The sequence below is a fragment of the Rhagoletis pomonella genome, unplaced genomic scaffold (assembly GCF_013731165.1).
Source record: "Rhagoletis pomonella isolate Grant_MI unplaced genomic scaffold, Rhpom_1.0 Rhpom_scaffold_00008, whole genome shotgun sequence".
NCBI lineage: Eukaryota > Metazoa > Arthropoda > Insecta > Diptera > Tephritidae > Rhagoletis > Rhagoletis pomonella.
The window spans coordinates 37,886,252-37,906,782 of record NW_023458562.1 but is presented as its reverse complement, the minus strand read 5'-3'; the positions used below and the strand labels follow the sequence as shown (position 1 = coordinate 37,906,782).

Here is a 20,531-nt window from a genome sequence, read left to right as displayed (position 1 = left end):
AGCTCTAATCGCGACTGTTGACCTTTACATACAGGTCACTCAAAAGAGAGACGGAAAACTTAGAGAATTGATGGGCAAGTTAGAGGAGGAGGAGGTACAAGGCTACAAGCTTCAGGATGGCTTAGTTTTTAAGAAAATTCAGGGGTTCCGGGGGAAATGCAAGAAAACGTAATCCATATAATACATGAGAAGATCGGTCGTCTAAGTGTAGAGAAATGCTACGAGCAAATCCGTAAGAGCTACTGGTTCGAGCATATGAAAGAAAAGATAAACCGATTCATACAAAATTGTATAAAAAGCATTATTTATTCAGAATCAGCCCACTCTAACGAACATAACATGTTTAGTATTCCAAAAAGGCCAATACCATTCGACACCATATTCTTGTTATGATAGACGCATTTACGAAGTTTGGAGAACTATACCCGGTCAACTCCACCAGCTCGAAAGAAGTATGTTGCTCACTGGAAAAATACTTTAGCTACTATAGTCGACCGAGACGAGTGAATAGTGACAGGGGAACTTGCTTCACCTCACACGATTTAAGTGATTTCATACTAAAAAATAACTTTTGTCACGTAAAGGTTGGAACGGCGGCTACGTAGGCAAAAGGTAAGGTGGAAAGGGTAAACCGTGTACTGAAAGCTATGCTTAGTAAATTATCTGAATTAATTCAACATTCGGATTGGACGACAAAGTTGTCGCACTAAACAACACGGTTCATAGTACAACGCGGTGTACGCCAAGTGAATTACTCTTTGGTGCTAACCAACGGGGTTGTGTAGTTGGCGAGATGTCGGAATACCTGTAAGATAAGTTCCTCGATGGCACATACCGCGATATAAATGAGACCCGGGAGAATGCCCTGGGTCAGATAGAGAATTCACAGAAATATAACTCACAATACTTCTTTAAACACAGTGTTCCGACTAGAACCTATTCAGCTGGAGACTTTGTTGTGATAACGCACGTAGATACTTCGATAGGGACAAATAAGAAGTTTGTGCAAAAGTATCGCGGGCCTTATGTTATACACAAAGTCCTGTCGAACGATCGCTATGTGATCAGGGATATCAATAAATGCCAGTTAACGCAATTACCATACGATGGGATTGTTGAAGCCCTGAAAATCCGCAGATGGCTGTTACCAGCAAGCCACCCTTACCCCGAGCAGTAGATAAGTCTTAAGTAAGATCAGATCGGTTATTACGTTAATAGTACGTTTAATAGTTCGAGTGCGTTTAATAGTCATGACAAGGTTGAATAGAAAGCGAACAGAGCGCGAGCTAGACTCGGCCATTTTGTCAAAGGCCGCTCGAAAGAATATCCGTGTTAAGAAAAGGAAAAGTTTGTATCGGCTAAAATATTAGCCATCTGCTGAATAAATAAAATAGAATTATAAAATTATTTAATATTTACAACATTTTTGAATAGAGATCATATCGGCTTTTAGTCTTTAAATAGTGAAGGAATTATTTACATTTCATCTTAAAATTACTTTTAATTTAGAGTTTACTTTCAAAAATTTGAATTAGAAGTCGGTATCTCTCTTTGCGCCAGCAAGCAAACTTTGTACTTAAGATCCTCTCAGTTGCTTCGTTTGAGTGTGGTATTGAAAAAACAAAATTACATATTTTTTCAAACTGTGGAAACGTACCACTATTTAAAGACTTCATCCATATTTCCTCTTGGCTTAAATTACTTTTTTCAACTGCACAAAAACTTTAAAAGGCTAAGAATTCGCTAAAAAGTGTATCTAAGACACCGAGATTGTTTCCAAAACTTTTTTACAATATCATAAAATGGACCAAAAAATTTGTTGGTTGAAAGCAAAAGCCATTTAATTATTCAAATTTGTTGCTATTAAACGGAAAGTTATTTTCGATATACGTAACTAACAACACTTGACAAAAAAGTGACAATTAATGAAAAATGTAATGTAGTTGCATGATAGTCTAAGGTAGTTGTTTAAAATAAGCCTTGCTTCAAATATATAAATAAGTATGTAGGACATTCTTGTAAAAGTTGAAAAAATTACAACTTGCTAAGACTGGAAGCTTGCAAAATGCGTCATTTGCATATGACGACCTTGTAGGCGGTGATGGGTTAATGCCTATTAAAATGCTCGGTACAAGTGAACCTAACTAGTATAGAATAATGAACTTCCAACCATATAAAAAGTCATAGAACGGTTGGCTAATCTGTAAATAATGTCGCAATGTATGTACATATGTACATAATATTGTATATTGTGTGCCACTATTACATTTTTTAGTGCACATGCACTTGACTTGCCGATAATTGTTAATATGTACAATGTACGTTGAGCATACATACATATCGTCGCTTGGATACAAGATTGTCGTATGTTACGCAAGTACGTATGACGCTTACGACAATCTTTTACCCAGGCGACGATATGTATGTAACACGTATGTTTTCTTACGTATAGAAAACATACATACACTCATATGCATGTACAAAAGACTGTAGATACGAGTGTTTACTGTTGAAATTATATAGCACGTATGTATGTATGTATAAATATTGGTTATCTATACCCTTCAGGAAATGGATCTAACTATAAGCTAACTTTTAGTTGATTAGGAAGGAGCTAAAAGTCACTTATTATCTGTATATTTTCTTTGACGAAAGCTAACTATATTTCTAAAACAAAATATTTTTTTTATTTTTATTTACTTTATTTATTTAATTGCATTTCATATTTGTTTTCATATTCTGCTGCAGGCGGTCCCATATTCCAACTCCGTCAGACATAACTTCAAAATGATAATATGAAACTTCGATGTTCCTTTTATTTGTCCTCAATTCGAAAAAGTATTTGCGAAGTGCAAGATATCATATATATAAATAGGCAATCATGTTTCCTTTACACCCCTTTTACGGCTAAACTATACTTCCAAGGTATAAACAATTATATATCATTAGAAAGGTATTTTGATGCTGATGTGCAGGCAATTTTTAAAATTTCAAATCAGTTTAAAATAGAGCGAAAAAATCAATTCAAAAGTCACACCAATACCAATGCACACATGTACATGGTTGGGGCGGAAATGCCCCCTAAATGTATGCTTTAATATTGATAGCGAATTAAAGAAACGTGCTAAGCAGCAGTTCAGGAATAAAATGTATGTATATATGTACATGAATAGATTAGACTCAAACAAGGAAGAAGGTAAAGTTGAGTATGGAGAAGAAGAAAGTGATAAATACAGAAATTAAAATAAAAGTAAAGAAACCTAGATATAAAGACAAAGAGGAAGGAAAATTTAAATACCTAACCTAATAACAATGGTGGGGGTGAATATGTAAATGAAGAAAAGAATGGACATATTTAGATCAAGATAAAGGAAAAGATAAAGATGAAGACCAAGACGACGAAGATGAAGATGAAGATGAAGATGAAGATGAAGATGAAGATGAAGATGAAGATGAAGATGAAGATGAAGATGAAGATGAAGATGAAGATGAAGATGAAGATAAAGACGAAGATGAAACACACCACAACTTAATCCCCACACCGTAATTCACCACACTTCAACTCTCTCACCACACCTTAACTCACCACACCTCAACTCACCACACCTCAACTCACCACACCTTAACTCCACACCCATAATTCACCACACCTTAATTCACCACACCTCAACTCACCACACGTTAACCCCCCACACCTAAATCCAACACACCGTAATTCACCACACCTCAACTTTCTCACCACACCTTAATTCACCACACCTCAACTCACCACATCTTAACTCCCCACACCTAAATTCACCACACCTCAACTCACCACAGATAAATTCACCACACCTAAACTCACCGCACCTCTTAAGCCCACCACACCTGAATTCACAGCGCCGTAACTCCCACACCCAATTCCACCACATCGCAAACCACCACACCCAATTTCCCCTTATGACATGATATCACTTTATGTGGCATCAATGACATTGCTTTAATATTGATACTGAATTAAAGAAATCTGCTAAGCAGCAGTTTAGAAATCAGATTTACTAAGATTAAGATTCATGCAAGGAAGAAGGTAAAGTTGAATATGTAGAAGAAGAAAGGGATAAAGGCAAAGATTAGAATAAAAGTAAAGAAACCTAAATACAAACGAAGGTGGATATGAAGATGAAGATGAAGATGAAGATGAAGATGAAGATGAAGATGAAGATGAAGATGAAGATGAAGATAAGGATAAAGATCATAACCCCTTAACTTTAACTCATCTTAACTTAAAAACTTACTCCACCTGAGCTCACCACACATTAATTCACCACACTTTAACTCCCCACACCTAAATTCACCACACCTCAACTCGCCCCACCTTAACCCCCGCACCTAAATCCACCACACCTAAATCCACCACCCTTAATTCACCACACCTCAACTTTCTCACCACACCTTAACTCACCTCAACTCACCACACTAAAATTCACCACACCTTAATTCACCACACCTCAACTTTCTCACCATAACTTAACTCACCACACCTGAATCCACCACACCTAAATTCACCACACCGTAACTCCTACACCCAATTCCACCACACCGCAGCTCACCACATGAAATGATATCACTTGATGTGGCATCAAAGGCAACATCATTTGGCATAAAATGAACCAAAATAAATAAGATTTAGATAGAGGTGAAAAAAGGGATAAAAAGGAAATACAACTGAAGAGTGTGCGATGTTATATTGTGGTGTGTTATGCTTCATATGTCATGTTATTTATTCTTATGTTATGGTTATGTTATGTTATGCCAAGTACTAAGCTAAACTCCCCTCCACTTAACCCATTCCAACTAATGTTATTTTAGCTCATTCAACTTACATAAACTATCCTTAATTTTATCGGTTGAATTTCAACCGCTGGGCGAACACTAGTTTAAATAGAAACGCGTTTAAAGAAAACAATCTCATTCATTACTTCTGCATTACTTGTCAACTAGTTTCAAGTCAGCTTTTTGTAGCTAACTACAGGTTATATATTTTATAGAAATCCCGCAAAAATGCTAGCTACAAGTGTGTTATTTTTTATCAATTGATAATTTTTTTCTGCATGGTAGTATAAAAAATATGAATGCATGTATGTGTATATACCTGTGATGAGCATAAAAAAAATACTATAGTGAAAATAATATTTCCGACGTCATTGATGTTACTTCAGGAATCCCTCAAGATACATAGGTAGGTTTATAAATGATATTTCTGCAGATATAAAAAAATTTTAATGCATGCAGATGATGTAAAACTTTATCGTACGTTTCAACTAAAGAAAACTCTTTGCTACAAACAGAATTAAATAGCATGGACAACTGGAGAAAAGTAAATCGTGTGCCACTAAATCTTAAAAAAATGTAAAGTAATGTGCTTCTCGCGAAGAACTGTTCGGCCTGTTATTTATACAATAGGTAACCATAATCTGGACCAGGTATACAATTTTGTGGACCTTGGTATCACAATGAATTCGAAACTTAATTTTAATCTCCACATTAATTTGACAGTCAACAAGACTAAAGGTGTACTTGAATTTGTGAAATAATGGCCAAAAGAATTTAGTGACTAGTCACTAAAATCTGTTTTGCAATATTAGTTAGACCGATTCTGGAATGAGGTTCGGTTGTTTGGAATCCAAGGTATCAAATTTACTCAGACCAGACAGAATCTATTCAAAAACAATTCCTACTTTTTGCTTTAAAAAACTTCCGTTGGGATTCTCAATATAATCTTCCGCCTTATACGAGCCTTTTCTTATTAACCTTCCTACACTTGTCAGTCGCAGGGAAATGCTTGGTAAAATTTATATGGTTAAATTAAAAGTAAAGTAAGCCTTAATACATATGGGGACATACCCCATTTTCACTTTTTGTATCCCTAGCTACGAAAGGTTGCGTAGGTCCCACATTTTCTAACGAAATCGTTCACTTTCCCCCTAAACAGGCGATTTTTGAATCAAAAGTTGAACGAAAAGTACAATTTTTATTTGAAAATATTCTTGCGCCATAGTGCTGAAAAACCATCGATAGTGGTAGGTATAAGAAAACTAAATTAAAAAGGGAAAAGTAAGAAATGAATCATGCCGATCATCCCATGTGAAAATTCTTGCAACCCACTTGATCTCTTAAGCTTTTGGTAAGGTAGACTATAAGTGGGAGCTATGACAGAAGCCATGGCCGTCCGATTTTTCGTGAAATCTACAAAACTCGATCACTGAATCCGAATTGGTACGAACGTGTGTATTTAAAGTATCCCTGCAGTGAAACCCCAAACTAGTTAGGAAAAATACTAGTTTACAACCAGAATTTCTTGACTGAAACCGAACTACATAGTTCGAAAATGACCAGACTTGTACCACTTGTAGCACAAAACTGTTTATTAACTCCCTGTTTTATTTGACTTCGGCAGTTTAATACAATAAAGTAAACACAATATTATAACTTTTATTTGGGTATATTGTAAACCATTAAAGCGTACGTATTCAATTATACCAGACCTGCTAAATAATGATTAATATTCATAATTATTATTAATTAAAGCATGTTTTTTGGATAACCACCTTTTTAATTATTAATAATTTATTACTAAAAATTTTTTTAATTGATTCATTAATAAATATTAAATATTACTTTTATAAAATTTTAAAAAGAATAGACTGAAATGTGCAAAGTTAATAGATTTAAGTTATTTTAATGAAAATTTTTATTTTAGTTCGCTCAAAAATGAACTAAGTATTCATATTATTTTTATCTAAAATGTTTTCTCTTGCATATTATTAAAAAAGATAAAAATATAGTATTTATTGTACCTGAAACCTTTACTTTTAATAACACTTAATGAAAAACGCGTATAAATTTATGTTCGAAGTTTTAAATATTTATGTATTTATTTTTGCTTTTAATATTCCAAAAATTTAACACTAATTATTAGCAAATCTAAGGCTGCTAAATAAAACTGTTTTATATAGTAAATTGTACTTGATGAAACGTTTTTTTATTGTATATTCATGAATTTATTTTATTTCTTGACTCCCAAAGTAATGGTTTTTGGTCCATAATTGGACTAGTATTTTTCTGTCTATTTTGAACTAGTATGAGACTGGTATATTTCTGGCCGAAATCGGACAATTGCCATCTCGTTGGACATCCCCATGTTAAAAACACCAGTTGATTGCATGGAAAAAAGATAGTTGGCTGACTAGTTGGGAATGCGGTTAATACTAGTTGTGAGGTAGTTTACAGCTAGTACATTTGACTACAGGGTATGTACATACATAAATGGCTTGGTGATTGCCGCAAGACTTGCTGCACTAACTGATAGTCTTTTGATTAACAATAATCATTATTGAAGTTAAAAAATGATTATATTTTATGTGATTATTGCTTAGCTGTCATGGTGTGAATACTTTGTGACTGCGAGTGTGATTAAAGTCTAGCCCATTGCAAAGAGGCTTTTTTAAGACATGATCATTGTTGGCGCCTGGAAATATGCTTACAAATCAAGTGTAGTAAAAATTATTGCGCAATACTTACAGTTAGTCAGCGTCACCAACCAATATCAGAGTTGCCATTTTAACCGTTTTCCGGCTAGATTTAGCCGGTTGCGATAGCAAACAGCCGGAGAAATTTCGATTTAGCCGGCAGCCGATTTGTTAGCCGTTTTGCAGAAAAAAATTAGCCGTTTTTAGCCGATTTTGCTATTTGCCTTGTTTTCTTAAATTTCAAATATGAATATATGTTTCCATTTTTGACTAAGCGACCCAAAATCTGTTAAAAAGGCTACTAGCCTTATCGTGGAGAAATTTTTCATGTCAGGCAGGGTTGTATGAAATTGGGCCGATTTCGCTTATTTTTATTTTAAACGAAGAAGGGATTTTCTTCAAAAAATATTTCTTACAAATGTCTTTATTTTAAGTGTGAAGTTTTATTCGCAAACTTAGAAAATAAAAAATTGTTTCACTGTTAAGACACTTATGATGCGTTTGTCTTTGGATATATGTAGTGCCAACAAAAAGAATAAATATTACATGTAGATATTGTGTTCCCAGATAGCGCAAAACATCATTTTTGCCCACTCCCAAAGGTTTAAGGTAAGGGAAAAATTGATATTTTCAAGCACTATGTACACATATGTATTTTTTTAAACAAACTTCTTTGCTGAGAACTTATTTACAGCCTTATTCTGTGTCACGAACGATAGGCAACACGAACGATTCGTCTGCAGAGGAATGCTTCAAAAATTAGTCCGGGGGCATCATTTTAGTCGGATTAAACACAATCGAGACCATTGCAACGTAATGTATGAAAAGCACGACGAAGACGACCGATAGAGTTTAAAATCGCAATCAGAGAGATTGTCGTCTGCAGACGAATCGTTCGTTTTGCCTATCGTTCGTGATACAGAATAAGGCCCTTAAATTCCATAAACCGAATGCCAACTTGAATTACAGGAACCAACACTGAAGTGAGTCAAAATGAAAATAAAAGAGCACAAATTTCTACATATGTAAAGCAAAACTCCCTGGGAATCCTATGAGACATCTGCCGGTCATATGACCGGCCATCTACATGGGAGATCTGCAGTCTTTTGGCATCATATTTTACATCCGAATTGAAGGGATTTCTGAAAAATCTGACCAGTTCTTTTGTGTAACTATGATTTTGCATCCCTTGTCAACATATGGCCTCGGTTGATGTTAACTTAAGGTCGTTGTTTTACTGCCTTAAAATTTAAGGGAAATTTTTACAGCGTTTTTTATGTGTATTGGCTTTTATTTGAGTGTATTGAGAATCGGTCAGTCTAAAAAGGCCTTGTAGGGAAGACAATAGGTTAGTTCGTCGAAAATCCAGCGAGAATGATCACTCAAAATATCAGATAGTAAGAAAAAATGCTCCCAAATTCTCTCTCATGTAGAGAAACTTGAAATTTTCTGTACGAACGCAAATTTGCAAGTTTTTCTGCCAGCTAATGTCCACGGTTGCATTTCAAACAAAAGAAATTTGTATAGAATTAAAATTCTTTCAGAGGGGTAAAAAACAGGATCTACGTGTATATATATTGTCAGTCCGACTTTCTTCAACATACAGTTGTCCACAAAATAATAGGAGTGGGATATTTTAACCTGTTTTGGCTATTTGTCTTTAGTTTATTTAATGTTTCGTATTTTTTTGTAAAAGCCTAGCTGGTAATACAACAAATACCATATAAATTTACATTTTCAAGTTTGTACAAAAATTATAAAAATTCTGCAAATTTTCACCAAAGTTTCAAACTATTTAACCAGAATCTTTAGAAAATATGTTGGTATGCAGTTTTGTAGCCCATTCAATTCTAGTCTGAAGAAGTGCAAGTTTCAAGCTGCTAAAAAATTCCGTTGATTTTTGAGAATTTTTTCGGTTGAAGGTGTTTCACGTTTTTTCCATACAAAGTATGTTCGACAATTTTCTTTTATATGGGGACAGTGCCAGCAAAAAAAATTGCCAAAAATCAACGGAATTTTTTAGCAGCTTGAAACTCGCACTTCTTCAGACTAGAATTGAATGGGCTATAAAACTGCATACCAGAATTTTCTCTGAAGATTCTGATTAAAAAGTTTGATATTTTGGTGAAAATTTACAGAATTTTAATAATTTTTGTACAAAGGTGGAAATCTGAATTTATTCGTTGTTTGTTGTATACCCAGCTTGACTTTTGTATAAAAATAATAAACATTAAATAAACAAAAGACAAATAGCAAAAACTGACCAAAATAACGCACTCCTATTATTTTGTGGACCACTGTACGTTTCAATTTCTTTGTCGGGTTTACTATATCGACTCTGGTTGTGATTACATTCCGATTAAGAATACAGTTTTTTTTGCCGAGTATATATTAAAGGTGTTCTTACACGATATGTATTTGCATCTGTAAATGTGACTTTTTCAATACATATGTAATTGCGTATGTTGTCAAATTCACAGTCTTTATTTAATTACTTTAAAAATACTTTCTTTGAAAACGATATAAACTAAACTCAGATGATTCTATCTGTGTGCCAGATGAAAATAGAAACATTCCTATTTCATATGTACGTGCATCTGCTTTTTAAACAAACAACAGAAACGAATCTAATTTTCCTTTACACGATATGTTGACATTTCCATATGTAAAAAGTGGCATGTACACATGCAAACACATATCGTGTAAGAACACCTTAAGGAAACAATGTGTAGTTTGTAACCAAATGTTTTTTTTTTAACTTTAGCAACCAGAAATGGAGCTTGAGTTTTTAGAGAGTGAGAGTGAGGCAATCAATACCGGGCAGGTATTACCCTTAGCGGAGCCGCAAACACCACTTCCACTCCCACGGCCACCATCTCCTCCTCATCGATCATCGTCGATGAGGAAAAGGAAAACCGGCTCAAATTAATTTGAAGGTGAATATTTAGAAATAGAGCAAAAGAAGTTGAAACTAATGGAGGAAAACAACATGTTGCTAAAAGAAAAAAATGAATTGGAGAAGGAGAAGCTTAGAGCTGAAATAGAATGGAGGAATAAAAAATATGAATTAGAATTAAGACTAAAAATTAAGGCGATGCAAACCACATCTCTTTGCAATAAAAAAAATATTAATAAGGAATTAATAATAATGTACCCCGGTCAAAAAAAGTTATCGAGAAACTATATTATTTTGAATATTCAAAATATTTTTTATGTAAAATATGTTTCGATAATTTCTATTTAAATTATAGTTCATTCTATATACCAATCAAAGTTTTAAACTTTGTCCAAAATTGGAAAATTTGTTGAATTTTTTCAGAATTTTGCATAAGGTTTGAAGCATTGATTCACATGGTTTTCGTTATAGAATGAACCATGATACAAAAAACAAGGTAGTTCCATTGTCACTTTTTCGTCGCCATATTAACAACCTGACAATTAAGCGGATTGTGACATTTCGTGCTACCATACCCAATATCTAAAATCCTTCAAATTTTCTTATTAATGTTTTGTCGATTTAAAAATATTTTGTTCTTAAGCATAGCATAATAAGAACATTTTTGCAACATGAAGCTAGCAACACAATTTTCATGACATTTTTAAATACACATGTACATTTTAAATTGTGTGAAAGCTGACAGTTTATAGAATTCAGTAGCGACGAAAACAAAGGGGGGTTAAGTGGTTAAACCTTACCCAAGCCGATCATAAAACTTGCGACGCAATTTCGGCTTATGCCTGTGGGCCTTGGCAAGAATGTAATCCCTGAAGGTTTAGCTTAAAATGGTTTTCTGGATACACTCTGTGATCATGTTACTTTCCAGAAGGTGTGGCGCCCGTTTTTCTGTACATATTTTCGTTGGAAAAATACCTTATCTCAGTATTCTAGGTAAATGCTTCCAGAGGTATCTATGCGTAACCAGCTAGCTCTTTTCAACGGCTTCGAGATTGTTTTTATATACCCCCATTTTTCATAGGTTTGGGATTGATTTCATTTACCTCTATTCCTAGATCTACGGTGGCACGCCGCATTTTCCAATAAACTCATATTTTTCTATGAGCTTGAGATTGACTGCATATACATACATATATCCATAAAAAGTTCCAGGACTCTACCACAAATGCTTCCAGAGATATGCACTATGACAAATTAGATTTGTAGGGGAGGTTCCACACGCCCTTTAGATATCGGTTTTGTTTTAGCCTATAACCATTCTTGGAAAACTTGTGTCCGAAATTTCAAAAATATCGGTACAGCCAGTATGGGCATTGTGACTGCTCAATCGAAATGAACTAATGATTGCAAAAAATGAAATCAAACATCGTAGTTGACCAAAAAAGAATATTCGACTTCATCCTCTCAACTTCTCAGAATGTAGAAAAGCTAAGAAATATATAATAAGATAGGATATATTAAAACAGCCTCCAAAAGATTTACTAAAGACGCCCCTGGACTACACAAATCAGTTTTATGGAAAATTTGTTTTTATCTATTTATTTTATCCTTCAATTTTGGGTGTGTCAAAATTTCATGTGAAAACAATATGTTGCTAGAAAAATTTTACGGCCCATGGGTCCCAAAGTAAATTACATTGCTCTTAAATGGACAAAGACCATATGTATTAAATAACACATCGAAATGTGTAATTTCAGTAATTTGTGTAAATGTTTAATTTCAGAATTACATCAGAATCACGTATCCGATATAGAAAACTACATTGGAAATAATGAGATGACATAAGGACACTAACATAATTTTAATATATGTTCACAAAAATTATATTAGTATTAAAATAATGATTTGGCAAGTTGTTATCGAATTTAATGTAAAATTTAAACGTTTTCAAGATAAGATATTGCTTATTTTTAAAAGGTATACATTAATACAACTATTTTCTTTATAATCCCAAATTTAGGATATAAAATGTCCCACACCAAAAAACTTACAATTGGGTAATGCCGCTTCAAATTTTTCACAATTGAGCAATTGTCAAAAATCTGCTTTTTAATCAAAAAGTTGTTTATTGAAACCACCTTCTTTTTTGTATCATGGAATTAACTATATTTTAAACAAAAATTAACAATAAATATTTAACATAAAAAACATTGTAAATATTGAATAAAATATCACTTGTCAATTAATTTTTTTGACTGGTGTACAGTGAATCTTACTCAGAATTAAACAGTGAGATTTCTACAATAATATTGCCAATGTTTTTTCATTCTGAATTCCTTTTTCGTAAATTTTTTATAAAGTATAGCTCACTAACTAACAAAAAACATATTAGTCTAAATTACATACTTTGTGCAAAAATGAGGAAAAATCAACAAGGTTGCAATTTTTAGGAAAAAATTTGGTGTACAGACCTGTAGCCTACTAAATTTTAATGAAGCCGCTAAAAATCGCGTTGATTTTTGATACTTTGATACCTGGCGGTGCTGTTATTTTCTTATATGTATATAAAAAAATCCCAGCATACTTTGTATGTAAGAAAATCACTTTGATATATCAAAATTTAGCAGGCTACAACTCTGTACACAAAATTTTTTCCTAGAAATTCTAATTTAAAAGCTTTTTAATTTTTCCCCATTTGTTGCACAAAAAATGCAATTTAGATTAATATGTGTTTTGTTAGATAGTGAGCTATACTTTATAAAAAATTTACGAAAAAGGAATTCAGAATGAAAAAACCTTGGCAATATTATTGTAAAAACCTCACTGTTTAAATTGATTATGACTCACTGTACATATCTATCAATAATAAACATACTTACTCTATTATTTCTATTATTTTTTCCGTTAGTAATAAAAAAATTTGTTTTAATTTTATTAAGAGAAGGTTTAATTCCTTAAGATTTTTCACATAAAATGACTCAAAAGAACGAAAGACTGAATAGACGATTTTAATATAAAGAGGGTCATAGAATAAATAAATTTAATATAACCAAATGAAAATTCACAAATCAGGCTCAACTGGTATCTTGCAAATATTATAAGCTTTCATAAAAAAAAAATGATCAAATTAAGTGACAAAAAATGAAGGCTCCAGTGAATTACGAACACTAAATGCCGGTTTTGAGCCACTGGGCGATAGGGGGTTTATTGTTCTCCTTCAGTGGAACTGGAAACTTAGCGTGCAACACCATCCTGAGCAGAACTTTCCCTGTGCTCTATAGATTGTACAAAGATTACCGATTAAATAAAAGCCCGTAAGTGGGATGCGAAACAAGCTGACGAAGTTTTTCATTATATTTTATAAGGGACATTTTTATTTTTCATATTCTGTGTTTAAAAATTTACCTCTCAAAAATGCAGAGCTGATTTAAAGGACAGTTCAAGAAATAAAGGACAAAAGGCGTCCTTTATTTTGAAAAAAGTTATAAAGGACAGGGGGTTAAAATAAAGGACTGTCCTTTAAAATAAAGGACGGATGGTCACGGTAGTAATATATTAAAAAGGTCACAACATATTGATAAGTTTTGACTATTTACTTTTTTCAAATTAATTTTAATATTTTTTTTTATAAAAATATATTTATTCTTTAACAAAACCCGTATAAAACTAAGTTTAAAACTTAATGCAAATAAACAAAATTTGAAAAAAATCAAGCTTTTTAATTCGATTTCTTATAACAATTTTAAGTACGCAGTTTTGTATCTCATTCGATTCTAGTATAATAAGGTAGAAGTTTGAAGTAACTACAACTTGCCATTAATTTTTAGCATTTTCTTTATGGGTGTTGCGCCTTTTCTTGCATATTATGAATCATCCCATTTTTTATATAGAATATAAAGTGCAACAAAAATCCACAAATATACGGTAAGTCGACATACATACATATATTGCATGCACATACATTGAATACATTAGGGTAATTCATCTAAACGCGCTAATGGCTAATGGTAAACTTACTTAATTTTGTATAGAAAATCGGGTTATTTACGAGGTTTACGCGGTTACGAGGCATTTACGCGTTTCCACGAATACCCATATTTTATTTATACAAGCCACGTAAAGCATAGAGAAGCCCTGTGAAAAGCCGCACTTACCAAAAGCGAGGTAAATTGATTGGCTATAAAATAAATACCCTTTAAAAGATTCTGCAAGAATGTTGTAATTACTTACCGTGACAGAAGTAGATGCGACCTCAGCAAGAACATTGTGTAGTTGTGTACATATATAACGTATTTAAATTCATACATAAATAAATTTACCACCACCCCAAATTCACGCTTTCATTTTAGTATACCGGAGAAGAAATGTTTGCAGAGCTCTACGACTGTAACATAAGATTAAAATTAAAAGAATTTTGATACAAAAACAAAATTTGCTTTAGTACATTAAATGTTTATTTTATGATTTTATTTTAAGGCAAGTCTAATGGAAGTAAGTTTTTACTATTCGCAGTCTGGTAGTTCTTGCTTGTGTTTGTAAGTGGTTTTGTGATATTGAAATATTTTCATTGGATTCATCTAAATCTATATTTGTTTCAATTGCTTCGGTTACTGGAACATTAGCTTTTAATAGGATATTGTGGAGCACTATACAAGCGTTTATTATTTTTCCTGCTTTTTCTGGTCCATAGCATAAAGTTCTTTGTCGAGATAAACATCGAAACCGGCCTTTTAAAATTCCTATGCAACGCTCAACTATACATCGCGTTCTCTTATGTGCCACATTATATCTTTCTTCTTCTTCATTTGCTGGATTAGCTATAGGAGTCATCAACCATGGTTGGAGTGGAAATCCCCTATCCCCTAGCAACCTGTAATTACGATGACTTCTCGTGTACTTTTCTTTTAGATAATTTTGAATTGCCGAAGTCCGCCAGATATATGCATCATGCGACGTACCTGGGAACTACGTATTGGCATGAAAAATTTGGTGTTTTGAATCGAAATAAGTAATAAGTTGATGGAATGACCACCTATAGATGTACACAATTGACTGAGCTTAACTTTTCAAATTGAAAGTAAAAAAACTTACCTTTTCTACAGTAGTATAAACTTTCTAGATCTCCTTTAGGTGCTATAATTTTGATGTGACTCAAATCCATTAAGCCAATTATACCCGGGAAACCATATTTTTGGTAAAATTCCGCTTTTATCCCAGGTTCCTCCGCTTCATTTGGAAACCGCTCGTAAGTCGCTTGAACAGTGATGAGAATGGTTGTGACTTCCCCAACACATCTACTGACAGTCGTTTGTAATAAACAGGACAAAAAATCTTGTCCTATCGGGCGCTGGTAGCTTCCGGTGGCAAAAAATCTCAAAGCGGACAACATTTTCATATACGTAGGAATAGCAGTCTTTCGTCTCGAAGACTCATTAAATCGATTATGTTTTTCAATGTTAGTTTTTAGTTTATTTAGTTTGTTCTTCATTTGTTTTGTTGATCATAATATTTCCTCACTGACAGATGACTTTTACATTCAGCGAACTATTCAGCACAATATTTACACAGTGGTTTAGAGAATCGCTTGAAACCCGAATGTGTACACTTGAGATAATATGAGTTTTGCTTTGCATTTTCTCACTGTTACAGAATCCAGCCCCTGCTCTCTAAAATAAAAACTTTAATATACCACGCTTTTATAAATGGACTAAAAAGTAGAAAATAATACTTCTCAGTCCCATAGAATTTGTTTTGATAACTTTGGATTTTGAAGTTTTAGCAAAAGTCATCATAAACAATTTATGAGATTGAAAACGAAAAACGTGCAGCGAATGCGTTTATAAAGCATTAGATTTAATTGACAATAGTCAAACTACATAACATATGTATGTAGACCTAAAATTTCTACAACGGAAGTATAAATTTGAGATCGATTTTAAGCGGTCGTTATTCATATACCCGCATACATACATACATATGTATATTACTTTTCATATCAATTCAAGTTTATTACATGCGCCCCACGCTTTTCATTTTTAATCTCATAAATTGTTTATAATGACTTTTGCTAAAATTTCAAAATCAAAAGTTATCAAAACAAATTCTATGGGACTGAGAAATATTATTTTCTACTTTTTAGTCCATTTATAAAAGCGTGGTATATTAAAAAGTTTTTTTATTTGATTTATTTTCTACCTTTTAGTGTTGTCTGAATACAATTTTGCAACACATATTAAAATAATTAACTTGCAGTAAAAAGGGAACAGAATATCTACTATTGCGCAAAATACACCACACAAATATTTGCGGAAATACAAATTAGTACAAGTCAGATTCTTATTAGGGATGAAACGATACCATGCAGGTATCGATACCTTTACTTGAAAGTAGTATCGTTAGATATCGGATCTAAAGTTTCGATACCTACTCGTATCGGTATTTTTGGCTCTGAAGGTATTCCGTATGAGCTGGATTAAATTAAATTTTTTAAGTAATAATTTAATCATCCGCGGCGAATTCGAAACTTCGAATAATAAAAGTTTATAAGTTGACAAAATTCCAGGTGAATATCTCTTATAGTAAAAGATAACGGATTTTATACGGTGAGTTCTTAGAAAGCTTAAATTTCGATACGAAATTTCTGGGCTGGGCTACGTTGAACATTTTAGTGTTTTCTTTGTCATCCTTTGCTTCTTTTTTAAAGCTAGTCTCTACCACCTTTAATATTGTCCGATAATGCTTTCAGCGCGAAGAATAATAGAGTTACTCTGTACGTTGGGCCATGTATACGCCGCACAGTGTTCTATTCTTGAAAAAAAAAATTAGCCAAAATCAAATGAGAAGAGATAGCGAAATAACTGTAACGATGTTTAGAAGCTTTTGAGATGGAATATTTAGGAAAAATAGTCTCGGGTGGTAGAATAATTACCTTGACATTTACAATGACTTTCAAAAATGGTTTAAATATTTTCCTTTCCTTGGCCTGAAACCATTACGCAATGAAGTTTTTAAAAAGTTTTAAACCCATATTTCTTTGGATTTTTATTCTTTTGACTTCAGAAAAGCAAGCAATCAACTTAAAAAAATATATTTTGTATATATTTTTTGGTATTTTGCCACGACGCAGATGGATTCCGTGATGCAAGAACAGCAAAAATATCTGTTAAATAAGTGCATTTCATACTGGTTTCAGAAAAAATTTACGTCTTCAATATTTGAAGGTCGCTGACGTTTAAAAAGCCATAAAGTACTGGACGATTTATATTAGTGGAGGAAAAAATTCCGAAAGAAAATTCGCCTTGGTATCGGGTTTCGATACGAGTATTTTTTTTTCGATACCTACTCAGTACTTGGTTCAACAGTATCGATGCCAAAATTACTTGGTATAGAACGAAAAATATCGAGTATGTACTTGTATTTAATCGTATCGTTTCATCCCTAATTCTTATTTGTAAAAGTTTGTAAAAGTAAAGTATTTACATACATATGTACATACGAGCACCAATTAATTTCATTTAAAGGAGTGGCTTGTCGTCCATTTCCGCTGTAACGTATGTAGTGCATATTTTAAGGTGCAATATTTAACTACTTTCGGCAAGGCCTACCGTCGAGGTTTATGTCTAGGCTTTTGTATAGGAACTTTTATTATAATCTATAATTATAGCGAAAAATGTTGTCAACATTGCAAGTTAATAAAAGCGTTGTAAAATGAAGCCACTTCTTACAGGAAACTAACAATTTTGAAGGGAATTCCATTCAAAAAGTGGTAACCTACAGTATGAATTAGCCAACACAGCTAAATAACGTTACACAAAGCTTCATTTAAAAGACAGGATATACCCCTAAAAGACAGAATATACGTACATTAAAAAAAGAAGATTGCTCAAAACATGAAAAACATGAATATTATATTTAGGAAATTTTTAGTTCGCTGATTTCGAATAAATCCTTTGTTTTTTTCCTGACAGGCTCTTAAAACCGTTAAAGATTTGGAAGCACGCTAAAGAAACATACAGAAGCCTCAAAAAACTTGTATTCCATCTAAAATCTAGAGAGCTAATTTAAGTGTTCTTAAGAAATACTTTAACGAGCTTGAATTTTTGGGTTTGGGTTTTTTTCGATAGGCCGTTTGAATAAATCAATTATATTAAACATAGTACCTACACATTTATTATTTATTTGGTCGATATTTCGACATTTATCTGAAATTATCGGCCAAAAACTGAACACATAAATTACAAAAAAAAGTCACTTAGAGCCGTCTGTAATATTAACGAAGTGACTTACTCTTATGCCACTTTAAGCTTTATTTTTGCAAATTCACTGCACATTGAATAATGCGACCTTTCTTATACATCCAATCGATTTATCACTTTATTGCTAATAAATTGTATGCTCGTCAATTAATTGAGCTGGTGAAACACTGTACATACATAAATATTTATATATACGTTTGTATATGCATACATACGTACATATGTATGTAGGTATTACATACATATGTATAACAGCCCGTGATAACTTATCTATAACCACTAAAAAATGGCTAGTAAAAATAAATTAGGAATTTTCAATATTAACAACCGATATTTCAATATTAACCATTTGTTTTACCTAAACCAATTCAGTCGGCGATTCACCGTGAAAGCACTGGGACGAAAGAGGCACATACAATCTACAGATTAAAGTATCGATACGCCTATTCACAATGAGGGTTGTTAACGGTCCAGACAAGGACGAAAAGTCCTATTACAAAAGTAACCTCATACTCGCGGAGTCCTTACCAGAAAGTGAAAAAAATACAAAGTCAATGATGTAAGTGTAAAGTTTCAGTGATTCATATCAAGTTTTACGGTGTCGTATAAATACTATATACATAAATACATACATACGTACATATCTATGTTTGATATTTTTAAGCGCGTTGATAAGAACTGTTTATGAGGGTGTCGTTAACCAAATGTGAACATTTCGGAGTGAGTCAAGAATTTTAACAAGCATACTTTCGGACACAGGCACATATGTACACATCAAACTAAAGGCTCCGTTATGCATACTTGGCATGGCTTGAGAGCTGTCACATAAGAAATCTGTTAAATGAGCCTCGCGTGTAATCCGTTATCGAACGCACAGCACTACATACGTAGAAGTCTGTTGGTTTTTGATTTCTACGTAAAAATGGTATAGCAGTGCATGCAATGCCAATTATGCATAACAGAGCCTTAAGTACAGAAATTTAGGAATTACATATTTCATTCCTGCTAGTCATCGTGAGTTTCGCGTAGACAAAGCTGTGCGTGGTCAGGCTGTGTTTTGTTTACTACGCGGAATATGCACATGTGTACATACGTACATACGGCCCTTTAGGCACAATCTTCTAATTTTTGGCACAATTTGATTGAGATAAGAGTACTTTACTGGTTTTTATTGCAATTTAAAATTTTTATGGACCGTTATATATCGTCGTTGTGAATAAAAACGCCTGTTTTGGAAATGTGAATTTTTAAAATCTGTGGTCATAAGCAATAACCGCCTAAGTTCAAAAACTTGAATTCGAGAAAAAACGTTTTAAACAATTGGATTGTAATGTTATCCTTATGGGGAAACCAAAATATTTTCGCCTATAACTTTTTAAGAGGCCTAGCTGGCGAGATGGGGATTTCACGTACGCATGGAAGAGGGGTTGAAGATTTCGACAGAAATATCCAATTACTACTACGTAGGACTAGACGCACGATTTCTCTTTGGGGTAAAGTCATTCGTAACAACCAAGAATATTATTGTTTTATTTAGAGTATTCAGCTTATTATATTTATTTAATTGTGGATATTATTCAGCACATCTCGAAGAAAATTCACATGCAATTCACCGAGGTATAGATAAAAATTCTTTTAATACTGAGTCAACCTTAACATCCAAATTGCGATGAATATTGAGAAAAGCTAGCCCATAGTGTACTCGTTCTCTAGAATACTGCATGATGATATTCATTGAATTATTTTGCAAAACTACAACTAGGGGAGTGAAGGGTATTATGGACCACATAAGGAAAAATTTCTGTAGAAAAATCGGAAATATGAATTTTTGTTAATTTTTAATAGATAACACAGCCCAACAAAAATAGAAAC

The 20,531-nt window shown here is 33.1% G+C and overlaps 2 protein-coding genes across 2 annotated transcripts in view; one reads left to right on the top strand and one right to left on the bottom strand.

Annotated features, from left to right (window-relative positions):
• Window positions 1–14,849: 14,849 nt before the first annotated feature.
• Window positions 14,850–15,879, bottom strand: LOC118744828 (putative nuclease HARBI1). The gene is made up of 2 exons (XM_036478192.1): window positions 15,496–15,879; window positions 14,850–15,436 (listed from the first exon to the last, which is right to left on the bottom strand). Exons 1-2 carry the CDS (start codon window positions 15,797–15,799, stop codon window positions 15,309–15,311), a joined length of 432 nt encoding a protein of 143 aa, XP_036334085.1. The 5' UTR covers window positions 15,800–15,879; the 3' UTR covers window positions 14,850–15,308.
• Window positions 15,880–19,037: 3,158 nt separating this feature from the next.
• Window positions 19,038–20,531, top strand: part of LOC118744826 (ATP-dependent translocase ABCB1) — a 79,147-nt gene continuing 77,653 nt past the window's right edge. Inside the window, exon 1 of the mRNA XM_036478189.1 lies at window positions 19,038–19,218. Coding sequence (XP_036334082.1) covers window positions 19,112–19,218 — 107 coding nt within the window. The 5' untranslated portion in view covers window positions 19,038–19,111. The remainder of the gene's footprint in view (window positions 19,219–20,531) is intronic.

Coding starts and splice junctions, on each gene's coding strand:
- LOC118744828 (XM_036478192.1), bottom strand. CDS start 15,799: ATGAAAATGTTGTCCGCTTTGAGATTTTTTGCCACCGGAAGCTACCAG. Junction 15,437..15,495: donor TTTATACTACTGTAGAAAAG/GTAAGTTTTTTT, acceptor GTACATCTATAG/GTGGTCATTCCATCAACTTA.